This window comes from Lutra lutra, chromosome 17 (genome assembly GCF_902655055.1).
Source record: "Lutra lutra chromosome 17, mLutLut1.2, whole genome shotgun sequence".
In the NCBI taxonomy this organism is placed as follows: domain Eukaryota; kingdom Metazoa; phylum Chordata; class Mammalia; order Carnivora; family Mustelidae; genus Lutra; species Lutra lutra.
In genome coordinates this window covers 12,185,236-12,205,287 of record NC_062294.1, presented here as the reverse complement: position 1 = coordinate 12,205,287, position 20,052 = coordinate 12,185,236, and the positions used below count along the sequence as shown (strand labels likewise).

Genomic DNA, 20,052 nt, shown 5'->3' with positions numbered 1-20,052 from the left:
CAATACAAACCCAACTGAAAACACTGTGGGAAAACTGCAACATCTCTGAGTCACCTGTCATTCTTTGTAAAGTGCAATCTGGCTAAATGTTTCGTATAAGCCATGAAATGAAAATATTATTTCTCTTGGATCTTATGAAATTCTTGGGATTTTTTTTTTCCATTCAAATGAAGAAAAGGAGCTATCTTTACAAAGACATAAAAAAAAAAAAAAGAAAGAAACAAATCTAGTAGTTACCTGGATAACTAACAAAGGGAAGAGTAGGTTGTTAGACATTCGGTTAGGTTCATAATCAAGTCAAATAGTTATAAAATACTTGAATAGAAAATACATAAAAGAAACCCAGAAAAACAAAGAGAGGATATAAAGAGCTTACAAAAAGAATACAAATGGTTCAGAAGTGTTCATTTATAATTAAAAAATGCAAATTAAGATAAGAAACCATTTTTTCATTTATTAGATGGTATAAACTGATGTCTGATGATACCAAGCAATGTTGAGGGTTAAGGAAGAAATAGCCATGCTTCCCACTGTTGCTGCAGGTAGAAAGTGACACAAATTTTCCAGAGGGCAATTTGGCATTATCTATCAAAAGTATCTTTCCTTTCATAGAGCAATGTCTCTGGTAAAAATATATCCACGAATAGTCACAAATACTTCCAAGACATCTATACAAAGATGCTTATGCAGCATCATTTTACCAGTAGGAAGGAGAGAAGTTAGGAAGGAAGGAAGGAAGGAAGGGAGGGAGGGAGGGAGGGAGGACGGGAGGACAGGAACAACTACAGTGTACAAAACAAGAGTTAACTAAAAATTTATTTATGACTGAACACTATGCAGTAATGAGTAAGAATGAGATCCCCTTTTGTGTAAATGTAAAAAACAGAACATTTATGTACATAAATAAATTTACATGAATACAAAATTCTTCTAGAAGAGAAAAATAAAAACACGAGGTCATATAGAACTGTGGAAAAAGTAAGCCAATGATATTTTGAGATTTGAAGAGTCCACAGTTGATGTAAATAACTCGTATTAAGGACTATGTATTATCTTTGTAAATAAAAATTGTTTAACATGTAGCAATCATATTCTACCAGATATTTCATAAACTTCATTCATATCCACTATTTTAATAAAAACTTAACTTTGTTACGTAGGCAAGACAAGTCATCCTCACCTCTATCCCTGCTTTTCTAAACCTGTGAGGAAGTAGTCACATAACTGAGTAAGACGGGTTGGACTCACACCCTGACCTCCTGCCTACCACGTCTGCAAGCTTTCCACTTTAGTCCACAGCCTTTTCTCTAAAGGCAAATCCAAACATTTCATTTAAAAGGATATTCAAATTACCTGTTTGGGAAGGGTCTTTCCTCCACTGATACATGTAACTTCTTGCTCTGCTGAGGTACCTCCTACTTGCTCTGCACCAAGTCATTTCCAGGAATGGTAAGAGAGATAAGCACAAAAGAAGACAGAAGTCAGGTATGAGAGGCAAGCAGGAGAGCCTAACTCACCATAGCTTTCCATTTCTAATTGGTAATAATGTTGGAAATTTCCCCAAGTAGTAAAAGTGAATTTATTTTTAAACTTATTTTGGATACTTTCAATATACATGAAAAGTAGAACATTATAATTAACATGCAAGTACTCTCATCCAATTTCAAAACAAATCAGTATTTTGCCCATTTTGTTCTAAGCCCCCATCCACATTATTTTCTTTTGTAATGCTTAATAACTCTCTAAAATGTCACTTCACTTGTAAAAAAAATTTTTGTAATACTAGCTGATAAGGATTTTTTTTACATAGATACTATCATTACCATATTAACGGAAGTAACAATGATCCCTTCATACTAATATCCACACAGTTCATATTCAGCATTTCCCAGTTGGTTTCAAGTTGCTCTTTACGGCACATTTACTGCAATTGGAATCTAAGCAAGACCTCCACAAGCTTGACTACTGAACCTGTTAGATTTTTTTTTCACTCTATTCTCCTTCATTTTTTTTTTCTTAAAGATTATATTTAATTTGTTAGAGAGAGATCACAAACACAGGGAACAGCAGGCAGAGGGAGAAGCAGGCTCCCCACTGAGCAGGGAGCCCAATGTGGGACTTGATCCCAGGACCCTGGGGTCATGACCTGAGCCAAAGGCAGACACTAAACTGACTGAGCCACCCAGGGATCCCTCCTTCATTCGTTTTTACCCCGTCCTTGTCACTGATTTGTTGGAGGATATCTGGTCATTTGTCTTATGAAATATCCTACATCCCACATCTGATGGACTGCTTCCTTACTTGTTCTATCACCTATGTTTCCTATAAACTGGAGGTTAAATCTGGAGGCTTCAGTAGACTCAATTTTGTCATTTGGCAAAGAAGAGGGGCAGCAGGAATATGTCTACGGTTGTTTGCTTCTGACTGCAGCATAAGAGGCTCCTACAGGGTTTGGGTGAGATCAGTCTGACTCCTAGACCGATTATTAGGTTCCTCATCAACCTTTCAAAACCTCCATTTAATGGTCAAGGAGGTGATTTTTAATTTTTAGTCATTTTGCTTTTTGAGGTTCATATGATCCCATCATAGCTTGTGGGAGCTCCTTTAAACTGATTCTTTAAAAAAACAAAAACAAAAAACCCCACAAACTTTTATTGAAGTGGAATATAAATACAGAAAAGTATAACTTCAGTATCCTACTCAGCGAATTCTCACAAACTGAACTATACAACAGAACATCACCAAAAATCCCAAGAGTGCCTTTTATACCTTATGCCCTCCTTACTTCTTGGGGGTAGAGGGGAGATGATTTGCCCCCACCAAAGGTAACCACCTTAATAAATTCTAGGACCATCTAATGACTTTTGCCCATTTCTCCATATAAACAGCATGTCAGAGTTATTCAACTTTTCTGTGTCTACTAATTTTACTCTACATTGTTCATAACATTCTTCCAGACTAACATGTCCAGTTGTGGCTCATTTATCTTCACCACTGTATACTGTTTCATTGTGTAAAAATATCACATTTATCTGTTCTATTGCTGATGGGTATTTGGGTGGTTTCCAGGTTTTTGCCATTACAACGCCGTTACAGTCTTGCACATTTCTACTGAACAGTATTCCTTTCTTTGGTTACATATATAGAAGTAGAAATGCTGGACCCTAGGCTTTATACATACAGATGAGTTTGTAAAGATACCACCTAAATGACTGTACCAATGTATACTCCCACCAGCAGTGCAAGAGTGGTCTGGCTGCTTTATATTCTCTCCAAAATTTAATACTGTCAGTCTTAAATTTTAGCTTTAGTGGTGGATGCCTATTAGTTACCACACTGTGGTTTTAATTTCCATTTCCCTGATGACTAATGAAGTCTTTTTTATATATTTAGTGGCCATTTGGCTACCGTCCTTTGGCAGTACCTTTTAAAAACTTCTGCCCATTTTTCTGTTAGCCTGTAGAAATTATTTCTATAAACTAGATACAAGCTCTATTCCAAATACATGTATCATGAATGTCTTCTCCAGTCAAGAGGTTCCCATTTCATTCTTCTAATGATGTCTGTTGATGAACACAAGCTCTAAATTAAAATTCACCACCTCTGTCCTTGATCTGTTTGAGAAATCTGTCATCTGTCCTGTAAAATGTCTACCTCCTGGATTTGACAGATTGCTTCCTCATACTAACTTTTATGTACAGTAAATTTACAGAGTTGTACAACTATCATTACAATCCAATTTTAAAACATTTTTATCATGCCCTAAACATTTCTCAGGCCAATTTAGAATCATTTCCCATCTGCACCAGCAGCCACAGGCAAGCACTAATCTACTTTTTCTCTATAGATTTGCCTTTCCTAGCCATTGTATGTAAGTGATATCATAAAGCAGCTACGCTGGCGCACCGTCATAAACTGAAAAAGAATTTTCTAATGGAATTTTCTTGTATTGCCTCTAAATTTCAAAGTACTCCTTACTTCTGGGTTTTATCGCATACCTATTCTCCTTATACTAGCGTGGTTTCTTTTTTTACACAAGGTCTCTGATCCACTGATACCTTATTTTTTAGTATGAGGCATGAATCTAGTTTTACTGTTTTCCAGTTAGCAATCCAGTTTTTACAACAATACTAATTTAGAAGTCTATCTTTTCCCCACTGATCTGAGATATTCCCTTTACAATGTACTAAATTTTCTTTTCTAAGATTTTATTTGAGAGAGAAAGAGGGTGCATGAATGGGGTGAGGGGCCGAGGGAGAAGCAGACTCCCCACTGAGCAGGGAGCCAGACGTGCGGCTCGATCCCAGAACCCTAGGATCATGACCTGAGCTGAAGACAGATGCTTAACCGACCGAGCCACCCAGGTATCCCCTATACTAAATTCCCATGTATGTTTAGATCTTTTTCTAGATGTTCCGTTATAGAATGTCCCACATTTTAGATTTGAGTGGCTGCATCTTTCAAGTAATATTTACCTTGTTCCTCTACTTCCTGTACACTGTACAACCTGGTTATTGTATCTAGTCTTAAGTAAATTCAGGCTTTTTGGGGGGCAGCAACAGTACTTCCTTAGTGCTATGGATATTTTCTTTCTTTTTTAAATTTTATCTTGAAGTCATCTCTACATCCAACATGGGGCTCGAACTTACAACCTTGAGGTCAGGAGCTGCATGCTCGCGTGACCGAGCCAGTCAGGCGCCCCTCCGGGTATTTCTGATTGCAAAACATCAAAATGCATATAAGGTCCGGTGCTGCTAGCCTGGTCCCTCTATTAAAAGGAATGTCATTAACTTTTCAACCTAATGGTTTTTAGGATCCCGCTGATATTTGCCTAGTTACGTAATTTCATTAGGAGTCAGGAAATCATGACTTTTTCTTATCATTCCTGCTCTGATATTAGCTGGAATTTTTCATTTAAAAAAACTTACCTAATGATAGATGGGAGGAATGAGAGCCAGAGCAAAGAGAATTTTTAGGGCAGTGAAAACATGTATAACCTAGAGGTGAACAGTAAGGTGGACTATGGACTTGGAGTGATTATACTGAGTAACAAATCACCATTCTGGTGAAGGGTGCTGACATGAGGAGGCAATGCATGTGTGGAGACATGCCCCTGGGAAACCTCTGAACCTTCGCCATTTTGTTGTGAACCCTAAACTACTCTTTAAAAAAAAAAAAAAAGTCTTAACAACAACAAAAAAAAACCAACAAACCTCCTTCATCAACTGTTGGGTTTTCCTGAATATAGTTCACATAGGAAAATACAGGATAAATGCTTAATCCTTCACTTACCAGTTTTCAGAGTAATGAGTCAGGGCTCTAGTAACTTAGGATGCTGATAAATGAGGTTTTAAAAAGTACCTAATTATGAATTTATAGGTTTTTCACAAATTTGATGTATTTTAATGTATTTTAAATTGATGTATTTTAACCTACATATCAATCCATAATCCAAGAATACATATCCATTATTCATTTTGATGTTTCTATCATCCCATCTTATGCCACAAGAGGTCCTTTTTAAAGCTGCTCCCATGCCTACAGACACGATGACTCTGTGAGAGATGGCTTCCTTACTTTCTGGCACCATCAAATGACCTAGGTTCACCTTGTTTATCTCCTATCCTGGGTTTGGGAAGCCATTTCTCCAAGAAGCCCTGGTTCCTTTAACTGGGAAAAGACCACAGTCTGGGGTATCAGAGGGTAAGCAGGACATATGCTCTAGTGGTCTCTGCCCACTGCTGCTAAACAAAGTCCTACTTGCACAATATATAACACTATGCTAGGACGTCAAAAGTGGCAGACTAGACAGGGTACCAAATTTACAAAGCTTTTCTTTTAAATAATAGAGGGTACTTCCTTCTCAGATGTCAAACAAAATATAAGAGGATATAAAATGCTATTATAAAGTGACCAACTTACTGGGTCACAAACCACATTAAATTTCAAGTTCGAGCAAATCCTCTATAAAGGCTTGTGGCCCATGAACGCTCTGTACTAAATAAAGTAGGAATCTCTGGCATCTTGGGCAGGGAAAGGGACAGTAGCAAAACACAAATGGAGAGTTCCTCGCTTTCTGGAGGCTAAGCTTCCTGGGTGTCAGCCTCGTGAATCCAAAACCGAATAAAATACTCACCTTCTAAAACGACAGCTCTAGTTTCCTCCGCCTGGACAACACCATCTTCGGCCTCTGTGGAGCTCTCACTGTCAGAACTGGAACTGCTTGAGACCTGCAAGTCTTCAGAGACAGGATTTCTGGTCTCTGAGTCCTGAGAGGTCCTTGGCAAAGGAGGCTGGGTCCGACTCACTTGAAAGTAAGCATCCAATGGTGCTCTCAACCTATGTATGCAGAAAGACAACAGAAGTACAGTACAAGCACAGTCAAATGCCCCACCATCACAAGAAAACTACACAGTAATCTGACGGTAAATCCTAGTCAATTCAACCCATCTATAGGCCGTTAAATGCTGCTTTGACCACTGAAGCAGAAATAGTAGTTTTAAGCAGATGCTGGCTGGCCTGGATATTCTCTTTTCCACTCAGTTATTACATTAGCCACACTGGAGGCTGACTCTTGCTAAAAGCAAATTCTACTTTACTGGCTTTCGGCCATGTGTCAGTATCTTTTAATGGACGCAATGCAGCAATTTCTCCACTGGTATTAGGGGGCTGAAAGACAGTGGACAAGAAGAAAAAGGGCTCTGTTGATCAAAAATAGCCTCACAGGGTTCTGCTGCTGCAACAGTGCAGACCACCGTGTTTCGGGGTAAAAATGAAGTCTGGCTTCAGTCACCACTGCTTTACCTTACTTTAAAACATTTTCCTTTTAAAGTTTAAAAAATGTCACGTTAAGGTTAAAAACACAGCATGATATCCAAAAATAAACTCAGAATGAGAAGACCTGGGAGCAGATTTTAACACTTTAGTTGCTGCTGGCTGGTAGAGTTAGCCACACCCACAACCCTTTTGCGGCCACCCTCACATCTAAGCCAACCGACCACACCCTCCATCCAGCACAGAATGACCTTCAATATTAAAAACCAAAAAGGTGTCCAGTACTTTAGAACATACTACCTAGCTACTAATTACAAAGTACTACTGAAAGGTGATCTACTTCTAAGTTTTAATAATTGTCTTTATAGGGGCACCTGGGTGGCTCAGTGGGCTCAGGTCATGATCTCAGGGTCCTGGGATGGAGCCCCACGTCGGGCTCTCTGCTCAATGGGGAGCCTTCTTCCCTCTCTCTCCCTGCCTGCCTCTCTGCCTGCTTGTGACCTCTCTATCAAATAAATAAAAAAAAATCTTTAAAAAAAATAATAATTATCTTTATAACATTATATTATGCCCCCCGAGACATCGCTAGAGACTGCTCACACAGAAAAAAATTGATTTCTCGTAGTTTGGCAGCAATTTATGGCAAACCAGTGCTTTCAATTAAAAAATGATGACAGAGCAAAGTAAATGTTATCTGGTTTCCAACTCAACAGTTGGAGGATTCACATTTGTTTAAAAAAGAAAAAGAAAGAAAGAAATGTGAATAAATTGCAATGAAAAGCAGCAATTGTGAATCCTTTTTTTTAAAAATGATTTATTTATTTATTTATTTGACAGACAGAGATCACAAGCAGGCAGAGAGGCAGGCAGAGAGAGAGAGGGGGAAGCAGGCTCCCCGATGAGCAGAGAGCCCGATGTGGAGCTCGATCCCAGGACCTGGGATCATGACCTGAGCCGAAGGCAGAGGCTTAACCCACTGAGCCACCCAGGCGCCCCTCTTTCTCTTCTTGAAAGAATACTGATAACTAGTGTCTTCTTAGAAATTTCACAACTAGGGCGCCTGGGTGGCTCAGTGGGTTGGGCCGCTGCCTTCGGCTCAGGTCATGATCCCAGGTCCTGGGTTCGAGCCCCGCGTCGGGCTTTCTGCTCAGCGGGAAGCCTGCTTCCTCCTCTCTCTCTCTCTGCCTGCCTCTCTGCCTACTTGTGATTTCTCTCTGTCAAATAAATAAATAAAATCTTTAAAAAAAAAAAAAAAGAAATTTCACAACTTAGGGGCATGAGGTGAGTATTTGCCTTCAACTCTGGTCATGATGGAGACCCGTGTCAGGCTCCCTGCTCAGCAGAGAGCCTGCTTCTCTCGCTGCCTCTCAGTGGGTTTGTGCTCGCTCTCTCTCAAATAAATAAATCTTTAAAAACATATTTTTCTTTGTCAATTTCACCTAGGTCATCTAATTTCTTGTATAAAACTGTTCACAGTATTTCCTTATAATATTGCTTTGTTCTGTAAGACTGACAGTAATGTTCTTTCATTCCTGATTTTATTCATTTGAGTCTTCTCTCTATATCTCGGTCAGTCTACTTAGAAGTTTATCAATTTCGTTGATTTTTCAGAAAAATCAACTTTTGGATTAGTTGGGTTTTCTCTCTTGCTTTTCTAGGTTGTATTTATTTCTGCTCTAACGGTCATTATTTCCTTCTTTCCGCTTGCTTTGAATTTTGGATTTTGGGGCTTTTTTCGTTTCTTTTTCTAGTTCCTTAAGCTAGGTTACTGATTTGAGTACTTTCTTCTTCTATTTAAAAGTTTTATTTTTTTATGTGATCTCTACACCTAGTGAGGGGCTCAAACTCATGACCCTGAGATAAAGAGTCAGGTGCTTTACTGACTGAGCCAGCCAGGTGTCGCTACTTTCTTTTTTAGTGTGGTGTTGAACAACTATTAATTTCCCTTTAAGCACTGTTTTAGCTGCATCCTGTAAGTTTTGGTATGTTTTCCTTCTCATTCATCTCAAAGCATTTCCTAATTTTTCTTGAGATTTCTTCTTTGGTCTACTGGTTATTTAGGAGTTGTGACTTGTCAATTTCCCCAAATTCTTTCTGTTACTTAAGTCCAGAACAGACTTCGTATGATTTCAATACTTTAAATTTAATGAGCCTTGTTCTGTACCTGTATGTTAGCCCTAACATTGATCTGTCCTGGAAAATGTTCCATGTGCACTTGAGAAATAGGTATGTTCTGCTATTGAGTGGAATGTCCCTCAGATGTCTATTAGGTCTAGTAGGTTTATAGTGTTTTCAAATTTTCTGGTTCCTGACAGTCTGTCTAGTTATCCTCATTGTTGAAAATGGGATACTGATATCTCCTACCATTACTGATGAATTGTCTGTTTCTCCCATCAATTATGACAGTTTTTGCTTCATGTATTTGGGGGCACTGCTGCAGGTATATATAGGTTTATAATTATTACATCTTCTAGATGGATTAACCCTTTTGTAATTATAAAATGTCCTTCTTTGACTCTTATAACAATCTTTGTCTGAAAGTCTATTTTGTCTGATATTACTATAGCAACTCCTGCTCTCCTGTGGTTACTGTATGCATGGCCTATTTTACTCCATCCTTTTACTTTCAAACTATTAATGCCTTTGAATCTAAATTGTGTATCATGCAGACAGTATATAGTTGGATAAAAAAAAAATCTGTGCTGCCGACCTATCCTTTTGATTAGAGTGTTTAAACTACTTGCATTTAATTTAAGGCAGGATTTCTACCTACCATTTTGCTGTTTTCCATATGCCTATGTCTTTTTTGTTCGCATAGGAAGGTCTATTCCAAATTCTCATTATAGAAATGTTTAGGGGTGCCTGGCTGGCTCAGTCGGTAAAGTATAGGACTACTGATCTTGGTTGGGGTTATGCGCTGGAACCTCAAAGAGGGTGCAGAGATTACTTAAAAAAACCTTTTAAAAAATGTTTATTTCTCCATTATTGCCTTCTTTTGTGTTATTTTCAAGTGCACCATTTTAATTCCCTCGTTTCTTTTTACCACATCTTCTTAGAGTTATACTTCTATTCCCTCCCCACTTTTGCTGATGATTTTATGTCCATCAACTCAGACCCATAGTTATTTCTTTATGCTGCTTTTTCTAAATGAGAAAGAAAAAATTATAATAAAAAATACATGTGGGGGTACCTAGGTGGCTCAGTGGGTTAAAGTCTCTGCCTTTGCCTCAGAGGTCATGATCCCAGGGTCCTGGAATCAAACCCCGCATAGGGCTCTCTGCTCAGCAGGGAGCCTGCTTCCTCCTCTCTCTCTGACTGCCTCTCTGCCTACTTGTGATCTCTGTCAAAAAAAATAAATAAAATCTTAAAAAAAAATACATGTGTATTTTCTATTATATTTGCCTATGTAGTTATCTTGGCTAGTGCTCTTTATTCCTCCTTATGGATTCAATTTATTTATGTCTGGTGTTTTTTTTTTGGGGGGGGGGGTGTTTCTTTAATTTTGGCTTGAAGGACCCTCTTTAGTAATTCTTATAGGACAGGTTTCCTCTAAAGAAATTTTGTTCTGTTTTTTTTTTTTTTTAATCCTAGAATGCCTCGTCGTTCCTTCATTTTTGAGGGATAGTTCTGCTTGACATGGAATTGTTAGCTGAGTTTTTTCCTTTTTCGGGACGCCTGGGTGGCTCAGTTGGTTAAGCAGCTGCCTTCGGCTCAGGTCATGATCCCAGCGTCCTGGGATCGAGTCCCACATCGGGCTCCTTGCTCGTCGGGGAGCCTGCTTCTCCCTCTGCCTCTGCCTGCCATTCTGTCTGCCTGTGCTTGCTCTCTCTCCCTCTCATTCTCTGACAAATAAATAAATAAAATCTAAAAAAAAAAAAAAAAAAAAAAAAAAAAGAATATCCTTTGTACAAGGTGAGTCAGTCACTTCTTCATTGCTGATTTCAAGATTCTTTTTCTATGGTGTTAGCAGTATGATTATGATCCACGTAGCTGTGGATCTCTTTGAATTTATTTTTTAGAGTTTGTTAGGCTTCCTGCAGATTAATGTTTTTCATCAAATTTGGCAAGTTTTTGTCATTTCTTCAAATATCCTTTCTGTCTCTCCCCTCCCCTGCAAGGACTTCCATTATGCATATGTTGGCATATACCTGATGTTCTACACGTCCTGAGGCTCTGTTCATTACTCTTCATTTTTCCCCATTATCTAGACCAGATAGCCTCAATTCACCTATCTTCATTTTTGCTTCTTGACTCTTCAAAGCCAATTCTTTCTTTTGCCTGTTCAAACTTGATGAGCCCTCTAGTGATTTTTTTCATGTATTGTACTTGTCAACTCAACCATTTCTATTTTGTATATTTTTATAACTTCAATCTCTTTACTGAAATTGTCTATTTGGTGACACACTGTTTTATTTATTTATTTTTTAAGCTTTTATTTATTTATTTGACAGAGAAATCACAAGTAGGCAGAGAGGCAGGCAGAGGGAGAGAGGGGGAAGCAGGCTCCCTGCTGAGCAGAGAGCCAACGTGGGGCTGGATCCCAGGACCCTGGGATTATGACCTGAGCTGAAGACAGACGCTTCAACCCACTGAGCCACCCAGGCCCCCCGACACATTGTTTTATACTTTTAGTTCTCTGAATATATTTTAAAAAGTAGATTTAGTCTGTCTGGTAAGTTCAACATCTCGGCTTCTTCATGTAGTTCCTATTTTTTCTTTTTTTCCTATGTGTGGGCCATATTTTCTTTCCACATCTTGTAATTTTTTTCTTGAAAACTGGACATTTCAAATCCTACAATGTAGTTAACTCTGGAAATCAGATTTTTCCCCTTTTCAGGGTTTGTTGTTATTGCTATTTCTTATACTTGTTACTTTTTGTTTAGTGACTTTTCTTAAGTGATTCTGTAAGCTCTGCGTTCTTTGTTACATGCAGCCATTAAGTCTACGTGGTTAGCTTAGGGGCTAGTTCATGCCCGGACAGAGATTTGCTTAAAAGCCCAAGATCGGTAAGTCTCCTAGTCTTTGCAGATTGTGTGACTACATGTGTATATTGGGGGGACACCTTCAGGAATCAGCCAGGTAAGTGACAATTCTTCCTGATGGTGCAGAGCCTCAAGGTCAGCCAGAGTTGAGAAATTAGTGCCTTCTTAGGTCTTTCCTGGGCATGAGCACAGCCGTACACAGCCTTAGGCATGTCTGTCACCTTCTAGATTTCCAAGGATATGTCAGACCTTTTCAAAACCCCTATGAAGATCTCATTCCTCAGCTTTTCCTTTTAAGCTTTTTAGTTAGTTTAGTTTGCCCCCATATCAAAGGCTTTCAGCTTCTCCCAGGAAAACACCAAACAGAAGAAAGAAAGAGAATTCTCTGGGAATGAAGCTTTGAAGGAGCGCCAATCCCAGTCTACTCCCTCTAGTGGCTGTCAGGCCGCTGGTTTACACTGTGACTGCAGGCACTTGATTAAACAGTTACGCTGAGCCGAAGAGGGATATGGAACAGGGAATGCCACGAAGCTTACTACTCTTCTGATATTCAGCTATTTTTTAAGTACTCACTCCCTGAATCGCTTTAAGCATGTGCTTAATTTCCACAGTTCTGAAAGTTAGTTCTGATCAATTTTGCCAGTTCTTTTAGAGGTCCTCACTCCACCAGTTTTTATGTCACTCAGGTTTTCTTTTTTAAAAATGCTAACATGCAAGTTTACCAACTAATTTTGGCAAATGTGTGCTAACAGCAGCTACAGCCACCATAAGAATAGGCACAGAAGAACAGTATCTCCTAAGACCACTTTAATCAAATGAAATCCACACTAAAGTTAGGCTAATAGCTGGCTACTGACATGCATATTGAGCATTCTGCATAGAAACTGGTAAAAAATTAAGTGATTTTCAAAAAACCCCATTCATTAACATTGCTTTAATATAGCAAAAGGCATTTCCAAGGTCAGATGGGGACAAAGGAAAGGGGAGCTACCGTCATCAGAAGGCAGTCCTGGGGTTTCTCTTTGAAGTACAACCTTGAAACCCAAGAAATCTTCCTCTTTCCCTGCACTTATCGTCTCTGAATTAAATACCAGTGTAATAAGCTCTTGACCTTTGCTTACCCTCTGTAGTCCTAGATTCCATAAGTTCCATGAGAACAGGAACCTGATCTGTCCTGTCACACAATGTATCTCCAAGGCAAAGTTCAGTCTCTCACACAGCGGAGTATTAGAAATATTTGATGGGGGCGCCTGGGTGGCTCAGTGGGTTAAGCCTCCGCTTTCGGCTCCGGTCGTGATCCCAGAATCCTGGAATAAAGCCCCACATCGGGCTCTCTGCTCTGCTGGGAGCCTGCTTCCCCCTTCCTCTCTGCCTGCTTCTCTGCCTACATGTGCTCTCTCTCTGTCAAATAAATAAATAAAATCTTAAAAAAAAATTTTTTTTTGATGAATGAGTAACAACACTAACAGCGAGAATCAAGCAGCCTCAAACAAAGAAACAGGAAAGGAGTTTGTGACCTTGGCTGAGAAGCCTGTTGGGAAAAATTCCTTATTACTCAGCTTCCCCCAACTTTGGCTTCTCAGTGGAGTCTGAGGCAGAAGCTGCTCATCCTCGCCCAGGCTCTCAACACCTGATCCAGAGATAGCCTGTCAGGTGAGTAAATGCCAAACACCATAATGACAAATTCATGTTAAGAAATTCAGAAGGTATATGGGATGCCTGGGTGGCTCAGTCAGTTAAGCCTCTGCCTTCAGCTCAGGTCATGATGCCAGGGTCCTGGAATTGAGTCCCACATCGGGCTCCTTGCTTACCAGGGAGACTGCTTCTCTCTCTGCCTCTGCCTGCCACTTTGCCTGCTTGTGCTTTCACTCTCTGACAAATAAATAAATAAATAAAATCTCACCAAGAAAAGAAATTCAGAAGGTATAATAAGCAATCAGTTCTAGAAAAGCTCCTATTTTTATGTGAATTTAGTGTGGTATTTGCTTCTAACAGTATTTAGGGGGAAAAGTTTTTTTTTTCTTTTAAAGATTTTATTTGTTTATTTGACACCGAGATCACAAGTAGGCAGAGAGGCAGGCAGAGAGAGGGGGAAGCAGGCTCCCTGCCGAGCAGAGAACCCGATGAGGGGCTCGATCCCAGGACCCTGAGATCATGACCTGAACCGAAGGCAGAGGCTTAACCCACTAAGCCACCCAGGCACCGTCGGGGGGGAAAAAGTTTTAAATACCACATTTATTTGTGTCCAGAATCCATGCTTTCTCCGCTAAATTGCACAATCCCTGGCCCTTTAGGTTTATTCCCTTTGTAGAAACAAACACAATTATCAAAGAGCTCAGGTGAAATCCTTTCCCATCTATATTCCATAACAGTCCCTGAGCACAGATTCTACATATATCCAGCAGTTTTCTGATTAGAGTTTAGCTTCTGTGTGTAAATTTCTTTTAGGGGAGTCATGCTGACTGTGCCGGCAAGAGACTTTGGTCTCTGTGGCATTTCTTTTCTTTTTTTTTTTTAAAGATTTTATTTATTCACTTGACAGAAATCACAAGTAGGTGCTGAGGTAGGCAGAGAGAGAGAGAGAGGAGGAGCAGAGAGCCCGACGTGGGGCTTGATCCCAGGACCCTGAGATCATGACTTGGGCTGAAGGGAGAGGCCTAAACCACTGAGCCACCCAGATGCCCCTCTGTGGCATTTCTATTTCTCTCTGTAAACTGGCATCTGGTTTTTTTTTTTTTTTTTTTAAAGATTTTATTTATTTATTTGACAGACAGAGATCACAAGTAGGCAGAGAGGCAGGCAGAGAGAGAGGAAGGGAAGCAGGCTCCCTGCCGAGCAGAGAGCCCGATGCGGGGCTCGATCCCAGAACCCTGGGATCATGACCTGAGCCGAAGGCAGCGGCTTTAACCCACTGAGCCACCCAGGCTCCCCTGGCATCTGGTTTTTAAGTGTTACTCTCCTGTGAGTTGGGTTAACACTAGAGTCTCCCATGGAAAGCAATCAAATCTGCCTCAACTGCCCTCCCCCGAATAAGTATATGAACAACCAAGGCTGAGGAATACTATGAAGTCTCCTGGCAGTCGGCCAGTTCCTGGGGACATCACTTTCAACTCAGTCCACAGACTCTGAAAAAGGGTTCCCAAACCGCACTACAAGCTGCCTTCGCCTCTGACACAAACAGATGAAAATTACTCAGCTTTCATAATCAGATGGAATGACACCTTAAAATAAGGCTAACACGCATCTGAAACTCTTGTCAACACAAAACTAAGCACATCAGGGATGCCTGGGTGGCTCAGTTGGTTGAGCCGCTGCCTTCGGCTCAGGTCATGATCCCGGAGTCCTGGGATCGAGTCCCACATCGGGCTCCTTGTTCTGTGGGGAGCCTGCTTCTCCCTCTGCCTCTGCCTGCCGCTCTGTCTGCCTGTGCTCGCTCTCTCTCTCTCTCTGACAAATAAATAAATAAAATCTTTAAAAAAAAAAAAAAAAAAAAAAAAAAAAACTAAGCACATCATCCCTGAGAGGTCACATCCAGAAATGGCCAGACTAGAGACTAGATCCACAGGAACAGCAGCAGCCTCCCCCCCGCTGCCCCCCACACCCTCACCACCAATATAGTAATCAGCAGAATCCACGGAAAAGGATGCTGAGTCCAGGATCAGAATTCCAGGATCTGGAATCCCATTCCAGAGCTACCCTAGTCAGAACACAAATTATTGCATCAGCTTCCTCATTTGTAAAATATGGCCATCAATAGATGGCCTAGCTGTGGCTTTTTCTATCATCTCATTATTTTCATAATGTTAAGGAAACAAATGGATGTGACTGAAGCTTCCTCTATCTGCCTGGATAGAAATGAGTCAGATCCAGGCTTCACTACCAACTCAACCTTGTCCCCCGCTGTAGCTATGAGACCCTGAACAAAACCCTTTTTTAGGGTCCAACTTTCCTTCATATATAAAATGAAGATGATGTATTCAATCTGTTTAGACATTATGAAAACATTTAGAAGGCCAATGTGAAATAAAATATTTCAAATAAAGCAGGAGGAAGTTAAAAAACAGGCAAGGCATAACCGGTGGTTATTTTTTATCGTAATCTTGTCAAGGCTTGACAACTAAGCTCTTCAAAAGGCAAGTTCAAATGAAAAACTATGAAAGAAAATTATTTTCAACTCTGCAACACATTCTCAGGTGAGGAGGGGTGGAATGTTTAACCATTATCTGACCCAGAGTCAGACAAGCTCTAAATTAATTCACATTTTACTTTTCACAAGGTTTCTCTAAATCTAGCCTGCTTGTCTTCCAAAAGTCTACTGCACCATTACATGGGGTACCAATTAACGATGGATACTGGGTACATGGAGTATGGACTTTTAAGTTAAAAGAATATATATACTTTTTTGATATGCAAATGATTTAAAGAAGAGCCAGCCTCTACAGAAACCACTGCCAACAAACTACCAACTAGTTTTCAAGGCACATCAGTGTAACGTACTCCTTCAGTGACTCTGAAGTAATAAATAAGACAAGCACTTTTATTTTCATCTGACTTGTGAGGAATTAGGGGTTCAGAAAGGCTACCCGACTTGCCAAAAGTCATAGTGCCAAGCCTGAGCAGCATTAAGGGCATAACCAGGGTTCATAATTCCCCACCTGGCACCAACCCCAAGATTTTAACATATTTTTACCTGGCACTGTCTGTCCTCTGAGACCCTGCGGTTCTTGACCTGCGTGAGGCAGACCCCCTACTCCTCCTTGATCTCACTGGTCCCACACTGTGGTCTGAAGGGGGTCTCAGGAATTCCAGCATGCCATGAAGTCTCTGCAGCCCACTGATGAAGCTGTTCATTGAATCCAATGATGACACCGGGATGGGTTGGTTAACACGAGATTGCTGCCTATGTTCCTCTGAAGCCCCCGGATTAACGTTCCCTACACGATCTTCTCCCAACAGCTCTACTTCCTCTGTCAGGTCAACAGACATCTGTGTAGCAGGTGGGAGCAGGTGCAGTCCCACTTGGCTGCTGGTCCCTCCATCAGGAGCAGGCTGGTGCAGGGGTGGCTCCCTTTGGCTGCTGGCCACTTGGGTAGGTAGAGGCTGGAGCAGGGGTGGCCCCCCTTGGCCACTGACCACTTCAGCAGGAACAGGCTGTTCTGCTACGTGAAGCTCTAATTGCCCATCAAGATGATATTCCATTGCTTCCTGAGCCATCTCTGGAGAAGTATGATATGTAAAAAGTATCAATAAAAATAGATAAAACATGCCACATAGCTGATACAATCATATCTAAGTCTTCCAGAACTTCTGTTTAAGATCATTTTTGGCAAAACTGAGAATCTTAAAATAAGTAACTAAAATCTTCTCTTTAAGTCAGAAGTGTTTGGTAATCAGTAACTTTTTTCTCCATAACAATACTTAAAACTAGTTTTCCAGTTTGTACTTTTAAAACATGACAGCCTGCCACCAGAGTACTATCTTCTAAAACAGAAAGACCTATGAAGCAAGGGGAGTGATCTTTTTTGTGTCTGAAAGTGATTTCCCAGACCTCTAGCAGTTCTTTGTCGTGACCCAAATACAGGTGTTTACCAAAATATATGCTATACTTGACTTTAGCAGGTGCAGACAACATTCATCTTTCACAGCACCAAGTTACAAAGGATAAACAAAGAAAGGACGTTTTTACGCTTGCAGAATTAACTCAATACTAACTCAAAATGGAAATTTACCTAATTTCTCCAAAAAACGCTGATCAAACTTTATTTGCTCTGTCCCTTCTGGTATTTTTGTTTCCCATCTCTAATGCTACTGGTTAGGCCACTTAACAGACATTTATCAAGCACCTGGCATGGCCCCTTCATAGTTTCTTGTCTCTAATTCCACAATGTTAATCCATTCAAGAAATATTTATTAAGCACCTGTGAAGCAGATACCCCACAGAGGTAATGACAGGATAACCGTGTAACAGATTTTACATTCTAGCATATGGGAAAATAAACAAATAAATGCGGAAATTATACATTGTGATATTTGATCTTGGGAGTAGGAGTCAAGGAGCACCATTTTAGGAGCACCTGGGTGGTTCAGTGGGTTAAGCCTCTGCCTTTGGCTCAGGTCATGATCCCAGGGTCCTGGGATCGAGCCCCGCATCGGGCTCTCTGCTCAGCAGGGAGCCTGCTTCCACCCACTCTCTCTGCCTGTCTCTCTGCCTACTTGTTATCGCTGTCTGTCAAATAAATAAAAATCTTAAAAAAAAAAAAAGAAAAGAAACTCCTTCCTGAAGCCTTTCATGTTAGCGTTCTGCCTCCTCAGCCTTGTCCCATACTTCCGCTCTTCCTGTGCTCCTGGCATCCACCCTGTTTCTCAGTCGCACCAAACCCATGCTCATCAGGGGACCTCTGTACCGATTTCTTTCTGAAACTCTTCCTTGGCTCTTCATATGGCTGCCTTCTTTTAATCCTTCGTGCCTGGGCTCAATTTTCACTCCTTTTTTTTTTTTTTAAAGATTTTATTTATTTGGCAGAGAGGCTGAGAGAGAGGGAAGCAGGCTCCCCACTGAGCAGAGAGCCCGATTCGGGGCTTGATCCCAGGACCCTGAGATCATGACCTGAACTGAAGGCAGAGGCCCAACCCACTGAGCCACCCAGGTGCCCCATTTTTCACTCTTTTTGCAAGAGTATCTAAAGTAGTGCTCTCTTTGGGATGCCTGGGTGGCTCAGTCAGTTAAGCATCTGCTTTCAGCTCAGGTCATGATCCGAGCACCCTGCCCAGTGGGGAGTCTGCTTCTCCCTCTGTGCACGCTCTCTCACTCTTCCTGTCTCTCAAATAAATAAATATTTAAAATAAAATAAAATGGTGCTCCTTTTTTTTAATTGTTTTTAAAGATTATTTATTATTTATTTATTATTTATTTATTTGACACAGAGAGAGAGAGAGAGAGAGATCACAAGTAGGCAGAGAGGCAGGCAGAAAGAGAGGGGGAAGCATGCTCCCCCGAGCAGAGAGCCTGATGAGGGGCTCAATCCCAGGACCCTGGGATCATGTCCTGAGCCAAAGGCAGAGGCCTTAACCCACTGAGCCACCCAGGTGCCCCCAGGAAGGAGTTTCTTGAGCGTTAGGAATGCAGTGCAGGGGCAGCAAGACTGTCAGCAAGCCAACCAGTTCACAGGCTCCTTGTGGGGGTATAAACCAGTGGTCAGAAGCTTGGGCCAGAGTAGTAGCAGGAGGTAGAAAGTAGCAGACAACTTCAAGAACCCCAAGCAAAGACATGAGACTTAAAATCACAGGAAAGATTAAACTACTTATGGAACAGAGACAGAAGAAAAGTAGGTCAAGGACTCAAAGCTGAAACATATATTATAAAAGGCCAAGAGTTAATAGAAGAGTACCCGGAACGAAGACTGTGAAGGAGGTGGAAACCTGGGAGAGCAAGGGGTCTTGGAAGGATGTTTCAAGAATGGAATGGTTGTGTGTCTAGTACAGGAGAGTACATTTAACAACATGGAGATGATGCAAAGCCTAGAACAGAGCCGTATCTCCAAAGTGATGGGCGAGGAGGCCAGACTGGAGTGGGCCGAGTCAATACAGGGAGTTCGGATGAACATGGTGGGTGAAGCACACTTATCTTTCTCTATTCATTCCTGAAAACCCATGAGCAGGACACATATCCCCAAAGGCATTTAAGAGAAGAAAAATTACAAGACAAATTCAAGCAGGGTATGAGATAGGCAATTTTTACTGGAACAGGTAGCTTCTTAGTAGAGCTAAAAAGATCAAACCCAAGTGGCTGCAGAGAGAGGGGACCATATGCTCCCGAGAAGCAAGCTGATTCCCACTGAGGGGACTGCAGAAACTGGGCACCAGAGGGCTGAAAGATGGCGCTCAAAGAGAGGCCTGGTTGAAAGCCTCTCTCAAGCAAACAAAAGCCAGCCAAACGAACACCTCCTCCACGGATGCTGTAGAAAATTGGTGGTTTGTGCCAGACAGGCTTAACGCCAGCATGGGTATAGCACAGCAGCGGAAATAAGGAGTTAAGTGCAAGTCTACACATGGAACAGTGTGAGACCTTCCAGCTCTTCTCCCCAGCTTTTTCCTCTGCACAAATCCAGGACACAATATTCCGGTTTATACACATTCTCTACCTAAGGCAGGAGATCAGAGGACTGTTTACTAGAGAAAACCAGCTCAAGAATAAAAGATCTATAAATACTGATGTTGTGAATCCCCAATAAAATGGCAGGAGTCTCTGTCCAACCTAATTAACAGTAAAAGCCAACTCGTTGATATGGTTCAGTCA

At 41.0% G+C, this 20,052-nt stretch overlaps 1 protein-coding gene across 2 annotated transcripts in view; it reads right to left on the bottom strand.

Moving 5' to 3' along the window:
* The window catches only part of RFWD3 (ring finger and WD repeat domain 3), a 60,860-nt gene that overhangs the window by 24,985 nt on the left and 15,823 nt on the right, over positions 1 to 20,052 (bottom strand). For both annotated transcript variants that reach the window (XM_047711023.1, XM_047711022.1), the window contains 3 exons: positions 16,447 to 16,972; positions 6,137 to 6,339; positions 1,354 to 1,424 (listed from right to left, as the gene is read on the bottom strand). In XM_047711023.1, the coding sequence (XP_047566979.1) occupies positions 1,354 to 1,424; positions 6,137 to 6,339; positions 16,447 to 16,970 (798 nt within the window). In that variant the 5' untranslated portion in view covers positions 16,971 to 16,972. The remainder of the gene's footprint in view (positions 1 to 1,353; positions 1,425 to 6,136; positions 6,340 to 16,446; positions 16,973 to 20,052) is intronic.